This window comes from Thamnophis sirtalis, unplaced genomic scaffold (assembly GCF_051295495.1).
Source record: "Thamnophis sirtalis isolate CommonGarterSnake01/CBP01778 unplaced genomic scaffold, rThaSir2_p1.2 scaffold_5, whole genome shotgun sequence".
Lineage (NCBI taxonomy): Eukaryota > Metazoa > Chordata > Lepidosauria > Squamata > Natricidae > Thamnophis > Thamnophis sirtalis.
The window spans coordinates 9366802-9387261 of record NW_028261385.1 but is presented as its reverse complement, the minus strand read 5'-3'; the positions used below and the strand labels follow the sequence as shown (position 1 = coordinate 9387261).

The following is a 20460-nucleotide window of genomic DNA, read 5'->3' as shown; positions in this document are numbered from 1 at the left end:
CTATCTATCTATCTATCTATCTATCTATCTATCTATCATCTTCTATCTATCTATATCTATCTATCTATCTATCTATCATCTATCTATCTATCTATCTATCTATCTATCTATCTATCTATCTATCTATCATCTATCTATCTATCATCTATCTATCTATCCATCCATCCATCCATCTATCATCTATCTATCTATCTATCATCTATCTATCTATCTATCTATCTATCTATCTATCTATCTATCTATCATCTATCCATCTATCATCTATCTATCTATCTATCTATCTATCTATCTATCTATCTATCTATCTATCTATCTATCTATCTATCTATCTATCTATCTATCTATCTCCATCCATCCATCCATCCATCCATCCATCTATCATCTATCATACATCTACATCTATATATCTACCTAAACTATATGATCTATATCAGTGGTGGGTTTCAAAATTTTTTAGAACCTCTTCTGTAGGTGTGGCCTGCTTTGTGGGAGTGGCTTGCTGGCCATGTGACTGGGTGGGAGTGGCTTGCCGGCCATGTGACCTGGTGGGAGTGGCTTGGCAGCCATGTTACTGGGTGGGCATGGCCAACTTATAAAATATGGTGAAACTCACTTAACAAAGCTCTTGCTTAGCAACCAAAATGTTGGTTCAGAAATTCTGGCGTTTGAAGCACGCAAGTCTTAAAGCTGTCAAGTTACAAGACCCTTGCACCCCTAACCCTTTAGAAAAAAAACCCCAGGGGTGTTCAAACCTGACAGCTTTAAGACTTGTGGACTTCAACTCCCAGAATTCCTCCTCTCGCTCTTCATCTTGATGATGTGCGGACGGGCGGGGAGGGGGGAGGGAGCTGGAACCAGTTCTAAACAGCACTGGAGATTTGTGGAACCTCTTCTATAGACTGCCTAAACCGAGACTAGAACTCACAATTTCCTGGCGATTGGCCCAAAGTCACAGAGCTGGCTTTCATGCCTAAGGTGGGACTAGAACTCACAGTCTCCTAGTGATTGACTCAAAGTCATCCAGCCGGCTTTCATATCTAAGGTGGGACTAGAACTCATAGTCTCCTGGTGATTGGCCCTGTCACCCACCTGGTTTTTATGCCTAAGGCGGGACTAGAACTTACAGTCTCCTAGTGATTGACTCAAAATCACCTAGCTAGCTTTCATGTCTAAGGTCAGACTAGAACTCATAGTCTCCTGGTGATTGACCCAGCTGGTTTTCATGCCTAAGGTGGGACTAGAACTCACAGTCTTCTAGTGATTGACTCAAAATCACCCAGCCAGCTTTCATGTCTAAGGTCAGACTAGAACTCGCAGTCTCCTGGTGATTGACCCAGCTGGTTTTCATGCCTAAGGCAGGACTAGAACTCACAGTCTCCTAGTGATTGGCTCAAAATCACCCAGCTGGCTTTCTTGCCTAAGGCAGGACTAGAACTCACTCTCACCCCTATCGGGTTTCTAGCCTGATGCCTTAATCACGAGGCCAAACTGATTTGATCTCAAAGCAATCAGGGCAGGACCAATGGTGAACCTGGGAAGGGGCCAACCATTTGGATCCCCCATTTTCTTAAGGAGCAACATGCTCCTCTTTTCATCCTTCAAACACACACTGGGGTCCCACATTTGTCTTACAAGCCATTTGCTGCTTTGTAAAATTGCAAAGCACAAAATTGGAAACGTGTCTTGCGCCTTCGCGGTTTAGCGGATTGGGAGGGACCCAACTAAGAAGGGATGCAACTCATTTGCCGTGGATCAGTCGGCCTCGTATGAACTTGACCCCACGGCACGAGGCACGCAAGGTTGTGTTCCTCTCGCTGCCTGAACTAAATGTGTCTCCTGGATTTTGCATTTTTGCATCGGCGTCCTTTGAATGATTGAGAAATATTTCCTCGGCTACCCAGAGAATGAATAGCAAAGGAGGAAAAGAAACTTCAGAAATTTATCTGACTTGTAGAGCTTAAGTTTTGACTTTCATAACTTGCCTAATCAGATGTTGAAATTGGACCCATTTCTGGAAGCCTGTAACAAAGTCTTGGGGTGTTTTTTTTGCGTTTTTGGGTGAGATCAACACAATTTCACAGTTGCTCAACCTCATTGTCTGTTTTCCTTTCATTTTAGCACCCTTAGAAGAGCACTGGAGGTTTTCAAGCAACGTAAGTCATCTGTGGGCGTCTAACGGTTACAAAAGTTGAACTTTGTTTGCCGGGAAATAAATCAGCTTCATCCGTAGAATCTCCCTGGGCACTAAGCTACAATTTCCATAATAATACCCAGATAAGGGGGTCCTCATACATGACGGTTGAGGATAAAACCAGTTGAGGTCCTATATGATAAAGGTGTTAAGGGATGCCGGGGTGCTGTGGCTAAGACGCTGAGCTTGTCGATCAGAAAGGTCAGCAGTTCAGCGGTTCGAATCCCTAGTGAGCTCCCGTTACTTGTTCCATCTTCTGCCAACCTAGCAGTTCGAAAGCATGTAAAAATGCAAGTAGAAAAATAGGAACCACCTTTGGTGGGAAGGTAACAGCGTTCCGTGCCCCTTCGGTGTTGAGTCATGATTTATACTTATATACTGCTTCATGGTGCTTTTAAAGCCCTCTCTAAGCGGTTTACAGAGTCAGCCTCTTGGCCCCAATAATCTGGGTCCTCATTTTACCCACCTCGGAAGGATGGAAGGCTGAGTTAACCTTGAGCCTGGTGAGATTTGAACCCTAACCCTAACCACTGAGCCACCACAGCTCAGGATGGAGCTTGTTCCATAACACCCATGTTCATCATTAACTTCCTCCATCAATCCCTGTGCCAGAAAACTCTACAGCAGGGTGGTCTCCTTTAAGCCTTGTGAACTCCAACTCCCAGAATTCCACAGCCAGCATGGCAGCAAATATACCTAATACTCCTTCCTCCTCCTATTTTCCCCAGAATAACAAAACGTTGAGGTGAGTTGGGTTGAGAGAGAATGACTGGCCTAAAGCCACCCAGCTAACCTTCGTGCCTAAGGCAGGACTAGAACTCCGAGTCTCCTAGTGATTGGTTTTCATGCCTAACGCATGACTAGAACTCTCCGTCTCCTGGTGATTGGCCCAAAGTCACCCAGTTGGCTTTCATGCCTAAGGCGGGACTAGAACTCCCAGTCTCCTGGTGATTGGCTCAAAGTCACCCAGTTGGCTTTCATGCCTAAGGCGGGACTAGAACTCCCAGTCTCCTGGTGATTGGCTCAAAGTCACCCAGTTGGCTTTCATGCCTAAGGCGGGACTAGAACTCCAAGTCTCCTGGTGATTGGCTCAAAGTCACCCAGTTGGCTTTCGTGCCTAAGGCGGGACTAGAACTGTCAGTCTGCTGGTGATTGGCCCAAAATCCCCCAGTTGGCTTTCATGCCTAAGGCGGGACTAAAACTCTCAGTCTCCTGGTGATTGGCCCAAAATCACCCAGTTGACTTTCATGCCTAAGGCGGGACTAGAACTCCCAGTCTCCTGGTGATTGGATCAAAGTCACCCAGTTGGCTTTCATGCCTAAGGCGGGACTAGAACTCCCAGTCTCCTGGTGATTGGCCCAAAGTCACCCAGTTGGCTTTCGTGCCTAAGGCGGTACTAGAACTCTTAGTCTCTGGTGAGTGGCCCAAAGTCACCCAGTTGGTTTTCATGCCTAAGGCAAGACTAGAACTCTCAATCGCTTGGTGATTGACCCAAAGTCACCCAGTTGGCTTTCTTGCTTAAGGCAAGACTAGAACTCCCAGTCTCCTTCCTGGTGATGGCTGGCGGAGGAATTCTGGGACTTGAAGTTCCCAAGGCTTAAAGTTTCCAGGCCTGGGCATTACTGCTGTAGAGTTTGAGGAACCCTAGTTCTCAGTCTGAGTCATTGGAAAGAAGCCAACATTTCAGGCTACGTTAGGCCATGCAGCCTGAGAGTTTCCCACATTGCTGGATTATAATATGGTGACCGTCAGCAGGCATGAATTTCTGAGTTAAGTCTTGTTCATCTTAGGACAGAGTTAGTCACTAGGGTCATGCCCAGGTTTGGGAAGCTTCTTGACCTCAGAACATGGAGCGCTCCATCTATATCTCAGATATCACAGGAACAGTCAACTTTTCCCTAGTATTTAACATCTGTAGAAGTTCAGCTAGTTCAAAAAGTTCTGCTCAAACTAACCTTTTGGGGTGACTCTTTGCTAGCCAAGAGATTACAGCAGTTGCTTTCATCAAGCATAATTTGTTTTAACCATGGTTTGGCGTATAAGTCACAATGGCTGGGTTCATACTGTTTGAAGAAATGCCCATCTGGCTTCAGTTCCAAATGGGGAGAAAGACACCGGAAACAATGGTCACTGTTTGGAAAGATGGTTTTAATGGTGGACAGGACCACATGGTTTGAGATCCTGGACAAAAAGCAAAAAGGCATAGGTGAGAGAGAGAGAGTGGGAGGGAGGGAGGGAGGGAGGGAGAGAGAGAGAGAGAGGAAGGGAGAGAGAGAGGGAGGGAGAGAGAGAGGGGGAGGGGGAGCGAGAGAGGGAGGGAGAGAGGGAGGGAGGGGTAGAGAGAGAGGGAGGGGGAGGGAGAGAGGGAGGGAGAGAGAGAGGGAGAGAGAGGGAGGGAGAGAGAGGGAGAGAGAGGGAGGGAGAGAGGGAGGGAGGGGGAGAGAGAGAGGGAGGGGGAGAGAGGGAGGGAGAGAGAGAGGGAGGGAGGGGAGAGAGAGTGGGAGGGAGAGAGAGGGAGGGAGAGAGAGAGAGGGAGAGAGAGAGGGAGGGATGCCGTATTCCAAGTGTGGCCTCACCAAGGCGTTATAAAGTGGCATTAACACTTCATGTGATCTTGATTCTATTTCTTGCCTTGCAAGAAATGACAAGGACTGCAAAGAGTTTCTTTCTCACACTTTCCTGTTTTCTCAGACTGAACTCGCCTTTGCATTCTTTTTGCAAGGTCACCTCTGTCCTCCTCTCTAGGCACATATTTAAGGAATCAAATAAAGGGTCCTTCATCAGATTCACTCTAAAGCTTGATTTAGCAAACAGTAACGCTCAACCTGGTTTCTTTGCTAGCTCAACCAATTGACCATTAAGGAGCTATTGTTTAGCTTGGTTTGTGTAGTAAATAGCAACAGCAATAGCACTTATATACCGCTTCACAGTGTTTTTACAGCCCTCTCTAAGCGGTTTACAGAGTTAGTGTCAATCTGGGTCCTCATTTTACCGACCTCAGAAGGATGGAAGGCTGAGTCAATCTTGAGCCTGTCAGGATCGAACTGCTGGCAGTGAGCAGTGAATTAACCTGCAATGCTGCATTCTAACCACTGGGAAGGAAAGGAAAGGGAAGGGAGGGAGGAAGGAAGGGCAATAACCCTTAGACTTATATACCGCTTCACAGTGCTTAACAGCCCCGTCTAAGCGGTTTACAGAGTCAGCCTATTGCCCCCAACAATCTGGGTCCTCATTTTACCCACCTTGGAAGGATGGAAGGCTGACTCAACCTTGAGTTGACTGGCGAGAATCTTATTGAAGGTAAACCATGGTTTGTTTGGGTGAGTTTGACTTTGATTTAAAAGGTGTCGATCCAGCCATTGTGGTTTGTAGACTAGATTTATGCGTGACCCGACAAAAGCGTGCACAACAAAAGCGCGCCAACAAAAGCGCGTCGCTAAAACCGCAATGTCATCAACGCACCGACAACAGTGTGTCGACAGAAGTGCGATTTAAGTTAAGTTAAGGGTTAGGTTTAGGGTTAGGTTTAGGATTAGATTTAGGGTTAGGGTTAGGGTTAGGGTTAGGTTTAGGGTTAGGGTTAGGGTTAGCGTTAGGTTTAGGTTTAGGGTTGGGTTTAGGTTTACAGCGCGCTTCTGTCGGCGCGCTGTTGTCGGCGCGATTCAGCGCTCATTCTTCGGCACGGTTTAGAAATAGCGGTTTTGTCACCGCGGTTTAGTCGGGCGCGCTTTTGTCGATGAACCGATTTATGAACTGTTAAATGTCTAGTTAGGTAATTGTAGCGTAAGGAAGGGAACATGCTTAATTAAGCAAATTATGGTTTTGCACCAGGCACAAGTCTAGTTATAGAGTTTCTGCAGCAGGTTCCTCATCTGTAAAATGACAATAAAAGTGGCTCTCCTACCTGAGTTGATGTTCTTGCTCCTAGGAGTAGAGACTGTTGGTCAAGTTCATATGCAACTAGCCCAGAATCTCCGGGAAGAAGCAAAGAAAATGGAGGATTTCAGAGACAAGCAAAAACTCCATCGTAAAAAGGTGAGGATTTTTTGGGGTATATGTGTGTGGAGGGGAGGTATTGCTGGAAGAAAAATCCAGTTCCAGTTCCAAGCCAGGAATAAAATGGAAGCTGCTTAAGAAAGAAGGTTTATGGATGAGCAGAACCAACCATAGCATGTAGTTCTGGGACAGCTAACAAAATGGCTGAATGAGTGGATGGAGCTTTATAGGTTTCTGGGGTTTTGTGTTTGAGATGCTCCAGGGGGGTTGTGCAATGTAGTGAGCCTTGTGCCTTTTGCTAGTCTAATGTTGGTGGGTAAATCCTATTATGTCCTAAAGCTCATGTCCTGTTCTTAGGTTTTGGGGGGGGGGGAATGTAAATTTTTAATCCCATGGAGCTGAAGGTGTTTTGTTTATGACTAAATTGGCACAGTCTTTCTTAATAGATAGAAAATATCCATCTCTAAACACTTTAGGCATCTGCTGGAGGCTGTTTTACTATGTAGGAAGAATGGGGGCTGCTTTCTGCCTTTAGGAACATGTTTCTCCATTTCTCCTTTGAGCGAATATTCTATCCTGCCTCTTATTGTTGTTATGAAGAATATTTAACCTGGGCAAGGGGAGTGAGGGCCTCCTACGGTATATTTTAGAATATCACCAGTAAATCTTAATTGAAATTGTAGATTAGGTTGACAAGGCCTCCTTGGTTGAAAATGGTGGTGATGACCACGGTTGCCGGACAACTTGATTTTTTTTAAATTTGATTTTACTCTATTTGTATGCCGCCCTTTTCCCTGAGGGGACTCAGGGCGGCTCACAATTCAGGGGGAGGGGAGAACAAACAAGTTACAAACATGAAGACAATACACCGTTAAAAGAAAACACAACAGTCATACCATTCGAGTGGGGTTGAATTCTTTAGCCCCAGGCCTGTCAGGACAGCCAGGTTTTAAGGGCTTTGCGGAAGGCCTGGAGGGTGGTGAGGGTACGAATCTCCACGGGGAGTTCGTTCCAGAGGGTCGGAGCAGCCACCGAGAAGGCTCTCCTCCGGGTAGTTGCCAGTCGACATTGGCCGGCTGATGGAATTCGGAGGAGGCCTAATCTATGGGATCTGATCGGTCTATTGGAGGTAATTGGCAGTAACTTCCCAGCCCATCCAAGGGTTCATTCTATAGCATGGATCTCCAACCTTAGTAACTTTAGGACTGGTGGACTTCAACTCAGGGTTGAAATGCTACTGGTTCGGGCCGGTTCATCTGAACCAGTAGTAAAAAATGCTTTCAAAAAGTTTTCTAAAAAAATGTTCTGACGATTGCGCACACAGCTGATTGTCACAGCTGATTGTCAGAACCTTTCCCCCCCCCATTTTTTAAAGTATTTTTTTAAACTAACTATTCGCCTGAACGGGTAGTAAAATAATGCTAAAAAATTTTTTTCCGACAATCAGCTGTGCTGCACAATTTCTATCCGCTACGAAGCAGGAAATCCTGCTTTTTAGCAAATATAAATTGCGCGGCACAGCTGTTTCCCCCCCCTCTCGCTGTTCTACTTACCTTTGCAGACCCTGAAAGGGCTTCTTAGTGCATGCAATACGCATGCACGCAAATCGCGCATGCACGCAAATCGCGCATGCACGCAAATCGCGCATGCACGCACGAAGCAAACAGGTAGCAAACTTCAGAGCATTTCACCTCTGCTTCAACTCCCAGAATTCCTCAACCAGCCATGCTCTGAGTCTATTCCAGGGATCACCAACCAGGTTAACTTTACGACTTGTGGACATGCTGGCTGAGGAATTCTGGGAGTTGAAGTCCACAAGTCCTCAAGTTTGCAAAGGTTGGGAGGACCAAGCTCTTGGTTACCTTATCAGGGGACCATATTTTCCAAATCTGATGTTCTCTTGAAATATTGGGACTGCAAGACCCAGAATTCTCAATTCCCAATCCAATGTTTCTGGAGGGCCTTCAGGTTGAGAAACCTACCACATGATTTCATTGCCTTCAGCCAATGTTATTTTGACCACAGAGATAACCTTGATATGCAATCATTTGTCTAATGACAATTCAAAGTTACAACTGTTGGAAGAAATGTCCATCTGGGTTCAGCTCCAAGTGGGAAAAAAGACACTGGAAACATGAAGGCTGCTTGGAAAGATGGTTTAATGGTGGACAGGATCACAGGGCTTGAGCTCCTGGACAGAAAAGGGGGATCGCATGCTTCCAGATGTTGGGTGAAGAAGAAAAGAGGCAGAGATGCTGAAAGTCCCTGGTTTTATGCCTTTTCTGGACTTTCATCTTGAACTCATATTCTGATTGGTTATCAGACTCCCATGGGGCCATGCAGGGGCACTGATACCACTCTATAAAGCCTTAGTAAGACCACACCTATAGTACTGCATTCAGTTTTGGTCACCACATTATAAAAAAAGATGTTGAGATTCTAGAAAGAGTGCAGAGAAGAGCAACCAAGACGATTAGAAGAACGATTGCTGGAATTGGGTGTGTCTAGTTTAATGAAAAGAATAGCAATAGCAATAGCAGTTAGACTTATATACTGCTTCATAGGGCTTTCAGCCCTCTCTAAGCGGTTTACAGAGTCAGCATATTGCCCCCAACAACAATCCGGTCCTCATTTTACCCACCATGGAAGGCTGAGTCAACCCTGAGCCGGTGAGATTTGAACAGCCGAACTGCAGAACTGCAGTCAGCTGAAGTAGCCTGCAGTGCTGCATTTAACCACTGCGCCACCTCGGCTCTAAGGACCAGGGATGACATGATAGCAGTCTTCCAATATCTCAGGGGTTGCCACAAAGAAGAGGGAGTCAAGCTATTCTCCAAAGTACCCGAGGGGAGGACAAGAAGCAATTGATGGAAACTAATGAAGGAGAGAAGGAGAGAAGAGCAACCAAGATGATTAGGGGACTGGAGGCTAAAACATGAAGAACGGTTGCAAGAACTGGGCATGGCTAGTCTAGTGAAGAGAAGGACCAGGGGAGACATGATAGCAGTCTTCCAATATTTGAGGGGCTGCCATATAGAGGAGGGGGTCAACCTATTTTCCAAATCACCTGAAGGCCAGACAAGGAAAAATGGATGGAAACTGATCAAGGAGAGATTCAACCTAGAAAGAAGGAGAAGGGAGAGCAATCAACCCATGGAACAGAAGTTGCCTTCGGAAGTTGTGAGAACTTCATCAGTGGAAGCTTTCAAGAAGGGACTGGATAGCCATCTGTCAGAAATGGTATAGGGTCTCCTGCTTGGGGGGCGACGGGGGGTTGGAGTAGATAACCTACAAGGTCCCTTCCAACTCTGTTAATCTGTTCTGTTAAGGTGATGCTTATGTTATATTTCAAAGTTCAGAATTAAAAGCTGCCATTTTTTAGTTTTTACTGTCGAAGGACATAGCAATAGCAATAGCAATAGCAGTTAGACTTATATACCGCTTCATAGGGCTTTCAGCCCTCTCTAAGCGGTTTACAGAGTCAGCATATTGCCCCCAACAACAATCCGGGTCCTCATTTTACCCACCTCGGAAGGATGGAAGGCTGAGTCAACCCTGAGCCGGTGAGATTTGAACAGCCGAACTGCAGAACTGCAGTCAGCTGAAGTAGCCTGCAGTGCTGCATTTAACCACTGCGCCACCTCGGCCCAATGGGCTGGGTTTCCCCCCCTCCTTCACTAGACATAAGTTGAGTTTGAACATAGCACAGAGTAACCAAATGTCCATGAGAATGTAGAGGGAGAAACAGGACTATTACAGGAAATATTTCTTAGTGAATGATGGTGTTTCTCAACCTTGATAGCTTTAAAGAAGTATGGAGGTCATAGACTTCCCCAGCAAACATAGGCTGGTTATCACGGGTGAATTCCCATAGCCGTCTGGGGGAATTCTTGAAGTCAACAGATCTTCAAGATGCCAAGGTTGAGAAACCCTAGTTTATGGGAAGCAAAAACACAAAAGAGAAACTCAGTGTAACTCAACAGATAGTACATAGAACCCAGGAGTGGGCTTCAACGTTTTTTTACTATCGGTTCAGTGGACGTGGCTAGATGGGGGGGGGGGATGTGACTGAGTGGGCGTGGCCAACCTGACATCACTCACGCACACTCAGTCACATGACCACCCTCACCAAGCCATGCCCACCAAAAGGGTGGTGAAAAGTTTTGATGGGAGGGGGGGGCGCTCCATCCTCACCAGAGCTAAGGGAGCGCCAGTAAGAAAAATAAGTTTTCATCCTCCCTGGCCCCCAGGAACACTCTGCAGGCTTCAGCAGGGCTGGGGGAAGGGAAAAACGCCCCCGTTTTTGTGAAAAATGGCCGGAAAACGGAGGCATTTTCCCTTCCCCCAGCCCTGCTGAAGCCTGCAGAGTGATTCTGGAGACTGGGGGGGAAGAGAAAAACTCCTCCGTTTTTGCAAAAAACGGCCCATCTCTGGGATCTCTCTGGGGCTGGCATGTGGACACCATTAAAAAGGGGGGGAAATGACATTTTTTCAATGAAGATTGGGATAGAAAATAAAGATGGGATAGAACCGGTACGGTCGTGTGTCCAGACAAGTTACTACCTATTCAGGCCAAACCGGTCCGAACCGATAGGAACCCACTTCTGATAGTACCATAGGGCTGAAAGGGCCCTCGGAGGTCTTCTAATCCAACCCCCTCCCCAAGACCAGAGCTGTTATACCTTACTGGTCCAATGGTCGTCCAGTGTATTTTTGAAAACCTCCAGTTTTCAAACCCCAGGGCCCAGCAAAGAAAGGAGAATGAAGAGGGAAGGAAAAAGAAGAGAAGGAAGGAAGGAAGGAAGGAAGGAAGGAAGGAAGGAAGGAAGGAGATTATAATGAGAGTGAGGGAGGATCTGAAGGAAATCGTGCCTCAGCACTTGGCCACTCCAGGTGCCGTCCGACACGAGTGATGTTGAGCTGGCCACCCCCACTCCAGCCCCCTTGAGGTCAAACACAAACCTGATGTGGCCCTCAATGAAATCAAATTTGACACCTCTGCCCTATACCATTTCAGACAAATAGTTCTCCAATCTTTTCTTTAAAACCTCCAGTATTGGAGCACCCACAACTTCTGAAGGCAAGTTGTTCCACTTAATGAAAATCGTTCTCTGTAAAAAATATGATTTTAAAAAAAGAATTTTATTATTTTTTTAGTTACAAAAATAAACATTCCGTCTTTCCTTATCATGCGTGTCATCTGGGTACAAACATCTCTGAAACATCGTTCCTCATTTCCCTAAGTTTAGTATTATAATATATTGAGCATTTAAACGTTATAAAACTCTCTGTTTTTCTCCTTAGTATCTTCTAGTAATAATGTCATATCAACATTAAGCATCATTACTCTCATCATACACATACTAACAGTTTCAATCTTATTTATGTCTGCATCTAAGTGTATTATCTACTTTTTTTTTATAGCTTTCTTCATTTTCAAACTCCTTTTTTAAATTGTAAATTTAAATTGTAAATTTAATGAATTTATAAGCCGCCCAATCCCGAAGGACTCCGGGCGGCTTACAAAACACAGGACTAAAAAGATAAAAAATTAAAAGTAAGGAAAGAGAAAAAGAGAATTAAAAAGCAACACATCATACATTCAATCTAGGTGGGGCTGGACCTCATTCATTTTTTGCTCTCCAACCATTGGTAAAATACTTCCCAAATCATATAATATTCAGTTTGCTCCTTCTCCTTAAATGCTAATGTTAATCTGTTCATTTCTGCACATTCTAATGTTTAAAAAGATATGATTTTTGTAATAGAATTGTCAAAATCTGGAATGCCCAGCCTGATTCCAGTGTCTCAGCTACAAATTTTCACAGTTTTAGTCACAAATTGACTTCCGTGGACCTCACTTCATACTTAAGAGGTCCGTAGAAGAGGCTTGAAAAGTGCACTGACGTGCATATCGTCCCTGTCATTGTATTTTTATATTATTCCTGTTTTCATTTTTGTTGGACGAAGTACAATTAAATAAATAAAATAAAATAAAATAAAGTTAGAATTTAATCTTGGATCCTAGAGAATAATGACCATAGCAGATACAGTAGTACAAAACTGGAAAAGAAGAACCAAAAATGGAAGAAGGAACATTTTTTTTTATCTTCCCAAACAATTGATTCGTTGATTCCTTCATTACACAAGGTATATAAGTTGATCTGGAGAACTGCTATGGCAGGTTTTCAAGATTGGGTTACCTTAACCAGTTAGAAATAAATATTTTAGAAACCCAGCTGATTCCTTGTTTCCTGAAATTGCCTGCCTCAAAGGGCTGTTAAATGAAATCAGCTTTCTAGTCCTCATGGAACCATTGCTTCCCACCCAATTGATGCCTCATAGAACTCCTCTAACAAGTATAACCATTCATTTATTGACGGTTCAAAGTTACAACGGCACTGAAAAAAGTGACTGATGATCGTCTTTCACACTTTCAACCATGTTTATGTGATCGGAATTCAGATGCTTGGCCCCTGTCTCGCATTTATGACGGTTGCAGTGTGCCGGAGTCTTATGATCCCGCTCTTGCGACCTTCTGAAAAAAAGAAGCCCACGGGGAAGCCAGATTCACTTAACAACCATGTTACTAACTTAACAATTGCAGTGATTCACTTAACAACCCTGGAGGGGGGGAAAAGTGGCAAAATTCACTTAACTACTATCCCGCTTAGCAATGGAAATTTTGCGTTCAAATGCAGTTTTAAGTCGAGGATTCCTTGTGAGTTGAGCCTCTGTAGGGTTAACGGGGAATTGTGCTTTGCAAGGTTAAAAATAAGAGTGGTTTTTTTTCCATTCTTGATGTGCGGTCTTCTATTTTTAGAAGGGGGAAATGTTTTGCTTGGAAACAAAGTGTGGTTCGTTTATTTATTTATTTTCCACAGATTGAACTTATAATGGACGCCATTCACAAAAACCGGAATCTGCAGTACAAGAAGACCTTAGAAGTGAGTGATTTCCCCCTGTGCTGACCGAGGCTTCCCGAGAGCGTGAAGCAGAGTCCTGGACCCGACAAAAACCCCTTTTATTAATTTCCTGTGAATTCTACTCATTCACATCCAGCAAAGTCTTTCAAAGGAGGATTTACAGTCACAGACCTTATCTGGCTTGGAGAGCTGCCAGGCCGATATCTGCCGAACTTGGCAAGGAGTCTCGGAGAGTCAGGAACCAATTAAGTGAACTAACTGTCTCCTGCAAACTCCACTCCCCTTTCGCTCCTCTTTTATTTCCTCTGGGAGGGGGCATTCATCATCCACCTGTGGCCTTACTCCCAAGTCGACCCCTGTTCTTTAGCTGTTCCCTTTTCCTGGCAGCTCTGCTCATGCGCACACTGGGAACATCCTCCAGCTGCCTCACTGATGTCTGACTCTGAAGGCAGCTGATAACTGACATACGGCTCTGGCCCCCTCTCTGCCTCCGACACAGAGCCCTCATCAGAGCCTTCCCCAGACTCCAGGACTGGCCCATGTTCCTCCCCAACCACCTCACTGTCCGAATCTGCTGCTAGCTCTTCTGGCAGGCCACAACACACACACACACACCTTCTGTTTATTAAAATATGTGATGATTGTCTGTCCCCGTCAGCTTGTTCTGTTGTGCAATTCCCTAGGCCAAGAGGCTATACGAACAGCGATGCAGAGACAAAGACGAAGCAGAGCAAGCCGTTCATCGGAGCAGCAACCTGGTGACCCCGAAGCAGCAGGAGAAGGTAGAGGGGATCCCTTGCAGGCCGAGCAGAATGTGTGAACAGCTGCCAAGATGGCTTTGGGCTTCAATTCAATGACCGTTTCGCTCCAAAATCTTCTGCCCCCAGCTCCCCAAACACGACAAAACCTCTGTAGTTGAGGCAATGATTCCTTTATTAGACGCGCCAGCAGCCCCGGCAAAAAGTTTCTCCCTCTCACCGCAGGCTAACAAGTCTGCCTATCAGGGAAGATGAATAGTTGTCTGCCACATCAATTCATCTCCGCCCCCTGCCTTTTATCCCAAGAGCTAGATTGGGGCTTCGCTAGCAGCGGTGGCTCTTCCATCCCAAGGACCGGCCCATAGATTTCCACTGCTCTCCTCTCCTCTGCCTTCTGCGCATCTGCCTGTCAGGCACTGGACAAAGCTGTTTCTCCTCTTCCTCATCAGCCACCTCCAGACCTGGGAGCTGTTGACTCTCCATCTCAGAGCTGATGGATGGCCCAGGCTCTGCCTCTGTCTCTTATCTCTGATAGCTCCATTCCCTCTTCCTCCTCGGAGCTCCCAGGTTGCCTTGATGCTGACCCTGACTCCCACGCCTCTCCCTCTTCTGATTCGGCTACTGGAGGGGCCCGGTGGCTGAGAGGCCACCCCATAAAATGGCATTTACACGGGAGTCCGCCACTGACAAGCCCTCTCTAAGCGGTTGAGACTGCCCCCCAAAATCCGCATCCTTATTTTACTGACCTCGGAAGGATGGAAGGCTGAGTCAAGCTTTCCAGCTGCAGAGATTCACTTAACAACTGTGGGGAAAAGGTTGTAAAAAGGGGCAAAACTCACTTAAGAAATGTCTTGCTTAGCAACATAAATTCTGGGCTCAACTGTGGTCATAAGTCGATCACAGGCCGTAAGCTCAATCCAGTTATAAAGGAGCCTTTACTTAATTGTAATTCTATTCCATTCTGTTTTCAATTCCATTCCATATTTTCCCCTCTCCTCTCCTCTCCTCTTTCTCTTTTCTCTCCCTTCCCCTTTTCAGAATTAACATGTTCCCTGACCACCGTTATTTATCTTCCCCAATTTTGTTTTCTTCCTTTTACAGCTGTTTGTAAAACTTGCTCAGGCCAAAACTGCCTTGGAAGATTCAGGTGAGTGGTTCTGCCTCTGAAGAGTATTGCCAACTTTCAAACCTATTTCCACTTCTCGGTCTTAAAGGAAGACCAATTTAATGCGCAGAGACTGACACAAAGAGGCTAGGATAACATCACTTGTTAAACTAACATTACCCAACCTGATAGCTTCTAGATGTATATAGACTCAAGCTTCCCAAATTCTCCAGTCAATGTGAGAATTGCTGAGAATTCTGGGAGTTGAAGTCAATACGGTGACTTGGCTGTTCAATTGTGGATCGTTCCCTTGACTGGCTGGGGAATTCTGGGAATTGGAGTCCATGCATCTTAACGCTCCTGAGGTTTGGAAACTATGTCCCAAAGGTGCTTTTTTTCAAAAGGCAACTGGACTTCCTTCAGAACTGAAGAAGCTGCTTGGATGGTTCCACCACAAAACCGCGTTCGACTAAAGGGCGCTCGACGAAACCGCGTAGCTGATGTCATCACAGCGCGACAACAGCGCGGAGAAAAAAGCACGCTGTAAATGCTAAACCTAAAATTAACCCCTAAACCTAAACCTAACCCCCCTAAACCTAAACCTAACCCCCCTAAACCTAACCCTAAACCTAACCCTTAACCTAACCCTAACCCTAACCCTAACCCTAAACCTAACCCTTAACCTAACACTAAACCTAACCCTAACCCTTAACCTAACCCTAAACCTAACCCTAACCCTTAACCTAATCCTAAACCTAACCCTAACCCTAACCCTTAACCTAACCCTAAACCTAACCCTAAACTTAACCCTTAACCTAACCCTAAACCTAACCCTAACCCTAAACCTAACCCTTAATCTAACGCTAAACCTAACCCTAACCCTTAACCTAATCCTAAACCTAACCCTAACCCTAACCCTAACCCTAACCCTAACCCTAAACCTAACCCTAACCCTAACCCTAACCCTAACCCTAACCCTTACCTTAACTTGAATCGGCTTGCTTTCAAAGCGCTATTTAAAGCGCCCTTCCTTCTCCGCGCTGGCTGTTGTCGCCCTGTTGATGACGTCAGCGACGCGGTTTAATCGGGCGCGCTTTAGTCGAGCGCGGTTTTGTCGTGCCACGGCTTGGATGGGAAGCGAAACATCTTCAAGGAAAAAACCAAAGACAGCCCAGTTGCCTTTTGAAAAATCACCTTTGGGACACAACCATGGCCTGGATGACTTAAGGATCTCTATGCAGACATGTATAAACACTGTTTTATAAATGTACTGTTCTGTGCTGGGAAAATCCAACCAATTCATGCAGTGATTCGCTTAGCGACTGTGGTAAGAGAGGTCGTAACTTGGGCAAAACTCACTTAACAAACAGTAATGTTGAGCTCAATTGTCGTAAGCCAGTATCTGTTTATCATTCTCCTCTGTTGAACTCAGCCAGGACACTGTGACTGTATAATATAACAAAAAAGCCGAGTGAATTAACCACGGGGTTTAAACAGGATTACTACCACCATACAGATAAGATGCCTTGAGTGTGTCTCTTAATGCAAACACAGCAACGGTGATATGTCAACCTGAGTTTAGCGTGTTATGTGAGTGGAATTATTAAGGTTAGTGGTAAGAATTTGGGGGTACCAGTCTTAGCATGTCCTGTGTTCCAGTCCACGAGCTTAAGTCAAAATGTGATTTATTTGGGCATAGCACGTTGTCTGAATGCAGCAATTGGATGTGAATTCAGATTTAGGATTCATTATTTTGTATGAACTCAGGCCGTACAGAATATAGTTTTAAAAAAAGGAATAGGTAGGAGTGAAAAGAGGAAGGAAATTGCCTAAAATGGATATATATATATATAGACAGTTGAAGGAACTTCAACCACATTGGTTAATTGTCTTCCTCCTTGGTTGTGAGTTAGGGGAAAAACATACATCTTGTTTAGAAATGGTTAAAAAAGGTGAATCAACAAGAAACTCCGTTAGATTTTTTTCCAAATTCTTCCTATGAATGATTTGACCGGGATGATAAAAACTCTTCTTCCTTGATCAGGGGGTTGGACTAGAAGACCTCCAAGGTCCCTTCCAGCCTGGTTAATCTATGCTCTATATATCCATGACCATAACATTGATCAGATAAGAATTTCCACATTTCTACAGGAAAAAATCCAGAAGGAAACATTCATCCATGATCAGCAGGACTTTTATTAAGACTTTAATTTTTCTTGCTCATTTTTTAAAAAAGTTGGATGTCAACATTTCCTCAAAGGCACCAAAAAACCCTCCAAAATCTGTTCATAATGATGCTTTCTGCATATTTTCAGCAAAAGTTCTGCTTTCAGATCTTGAAATGACCAAGAAAATTATGCAGCGGGTTATGTATATTAGAATTTGAATAGAGCTGGAAGGAACCTTGGAGGTCTTCTAGTCCAGCCCCCAGCTGAAGCAGGAGACCCTAGACCATTTCAGACAAATGGCTATCCAACATCTTCTTAAAGACTTCCAGTGTTGGGGCATTCACAACTTCTGGAGGCAACTTCTGTTCCACTGATTAATTGCTTCTAACTGTCAGGAAATTTCTCCTCAGTTCTAAGTTGCTTCTCTCCTTGATTAGTTTCCACCCATTGCTTCTTGTTCTACCCTCAGGTGCTTTGGAGAATAGTTTGAGTCCCTCTTCTTTGTGGCAGCCCCTCAAATATTGGAATACTGCTATCATGTCACCCCTAGTCCTTCTTTTCTTTAGACTATCCAAACTCAAATCCTGCAGCCGTTCTTCTCCAGGCCTTTGATCATCTTAGTTGCTCTTCTCTGCACTTTTTCCAAAGTCTCAACATGTTTTTGTAATGTGGTAACCAAAACTGGATGCAGTATTCCAGGTGTGGGCTTACTAAAGCCGTATAAAGCAGTACTAATCCTTCACGTGATCTTGATTCTATGCCTCTGTTTATACCTCCAAGGATTGCATTAGCTTTTTTGGCTGCTGCTGCACACGGCTGGCTCATATTCAAGTAATCATCCCCTAGGCATTTTAGGAATTGATTCCAGGTAAAGGGATTAGTAGTGTTCCTTTCCTGTTATCAATAAGTTTTTTTTAAAAGTGTAGCACCAAAAGAAAAACAATAGATGTTTTGTCAAATGGTAGTACTGGTGGTTCGTGGCTTTTCGTAATTCTTGTAGTGATTTCTTGAAGTTATAACAACACTGAAAAAAGTAATTGTCTTCACACTTATGTCCGGTCTTCAGATTTACGACTATCACAGCATTCCCCACAGGGTCATGTGATCAAAATTCAGTTGCCGGGCAACTGGCATGTACTTATGATAGTTTCAGAGTCAGTGAGGGAAGCCAGATTCGGTTAATGCCTCTGTGATTCACTTAACATCTGTGATTGAAAATAACTTATGATCTGTACTCACAGTTGCACTATCCCCTCCGTTGTGTTCAGATCACATTTACACCCCAATTGTAGCATCCTATTGTGATTCATGACTTATTTGCCAATTTCCAGCTTAAAAAAACCCTATCATTGGGGTAGGTAGCTGGATTTACTTAACGACTGTGTGATTCGCTTAATGACGACACAATTTGCTTAATGACCCCCCCCAATGTAAAAATTCTCGAAAAGTTGGTCTGACTTGATTTAGCAATAGCAATAGCAATAGCAGTTAGACTTATATACCGCTTCATAGGGCTTTCAGCCCTCTCTAAGCAGTTTACAGAGTCAGCATATTGCCCCCAACAACAATCCGGGTCCTCATTTTACCCACCTCGGAAGGATGGAAGGCTGAGTCAACCTTGAGCCGGTGAGATTAGAACCGCCGAACTGCAGATAGCAGTCAGCTGAAGTGGCCTGCAGTACTGCACTCTAACCACCTGCGCCACCACAATGACTTATGCTAGAAATTCTGCTCCTAATTGTGGTCGTAAGTTGAGGACTACCTGTATGATAAACAATCCTTCAGTAGTTGCCCTTACTTTGCCCCAAATTAAGGGTTTACAGGGTCATACAAAGGGAATTATTGGTATCCCATGTCAGTCAGTTGCTCAGGTGAATCTGTTATCTTTTGGTAACTGACTCTTTATCCCTGTGTCTTTTCGTCTAGGGTTTTAAGATGGGTTTGCAATTTGGGTTCAGCACCTTTTTAACACAGAATAACAAGAGTTGGAAGGGACCTTAGAGGTCTTCTAGTCCAACTCCCTGCTCAGGAAACCTGCTGTCCCACTACTCAGGAAACCCTATACCATTTCAGAAAATGGTTATCCAATCTCTTCTTAAAAACTTCCAGTGTTGGAGCATTCACAACTTCTGGAGGCAAGTCGTTCCACTGATTAATTGTTCCAACTGTCAGGAAATTTCTCCTCAGTTGCTTCTCTCCTTGATTAGTTTCCACCCATTGCTTCTTGTCCTGCCCTCAGGTGCTTTTGGAGAGTAGCTTGACTGCCTCCTTCCTCTCTGTGACTGCCCCTCAAACACTAGTCCTTCTTTTCATTAAACTAGACATACTCCATTCTGGATGTGGTGGCTCAGTGACTAAGACGCTGAGCTTGTCAATCAGAAAGGTCGTCAGTTCGGCGGTTCGAATCCCTAGCGCCACGTAACGGAGTGATGCTCCCATGACTCGTCCCAGCTTCTGCCAACCTAGCAGTTCAAAAGCACGTAAAAAATGCAAGTAGAAAAATAGGCACCACCTTTGGTGGGAAGGGAACAGTGTTCCATGTGCCTTTGGTGTTAAGTCATGCTGGCCACATGACCACAGAGATGTCTTCAGACGGCGCTGGCTCTTAGCCTTTGAAACAGAGATGAGCACTGCCCCCTAGAGTCAGGAACGAGGGGAACCTTTACTTTTACCTTACCCAATTCCTGCAACCGTTCTTCATATGTTTTAGTCTCCGGTCCCCTAATCATCTTTGTTGCTCTTCTCTGCACTCTTTCTAGAGTCTCCACATCTTTTCTACATCGTGGTGACCAAAACTGAATGCCGTATTCCAAGTGTGGCCTTACCAAGGCATTATAAAGTGGTATTAACCCTTCACATGATCTTGATTGTATCCCTCTGTTTATGCAGCCTAGAACTGTGTTGGCTTTTTTGGCAGCTGCTGCACACGGCTGGATAACTTCGTTTTTGTTGCCCATTTGCAGACAGGATGTATCAGAACAATGTCAACGCTCTGGAGAAGATCAGAGAGGAATGGCAGAACGAGCACATGAAGAGTTGTGAGGTAAAAAACAAAACACCAACGCAACAGAAATAAAGCAGAAATCTTTTTTCTCAGTGCGATGTTTAAGGCGGGGGTGATAAGAGAAGTTTCTGAGATTTTTGCATTCACGTTGGGCAGGATTCTCCATTGTTTCTAGGTTCCCTTCTCTCTCCTTCTCCTCTGTGGTGTGGTTACAAAAAGTAAGATATTCAGCTGAACCAACAGTTTAGTTGCTGATTCAGCTACATGGTTGGGTGTTCGGTAGAGACCTAAGTGGACGCAGCCTGTAATTTA

General features: G+C 44.8%; 1 protein-coding gene across 1 annotated transcript in view; it reads left to right on the top strand.

Annotated features, from left to right (window-relative positions):
* Positions 1–20460, top strand: part of PSTPIP2 (proline-serine-threonine phosphatase interacting protein 2) — a 53508-nt gene that overhangs the window by 19075 nt on the left and 13973 nt on the right. The window contains exons 4-9 of the mRNA XM_087715281.1: positions 2119–2153; positions 6120–6226; positions 13072–13134; positions 13797–13895; positions 14973–15018; positions 20108–20187. Coding sequence (XP_087571407.1) covers positions 2119–2153; positions 6120–6226; positions 13072–13134; positions 13797–13895; positions 14973–15018; positions 20108–20187 — 430 coding nt within the window. The remainder of the gene's footprint in view (positions 1–2118; positions 2154–6119; positions 6227–13071; positions 13135–13796; positions 13896–14972; positions 15019–20107; positions 20188–20460) is intronic.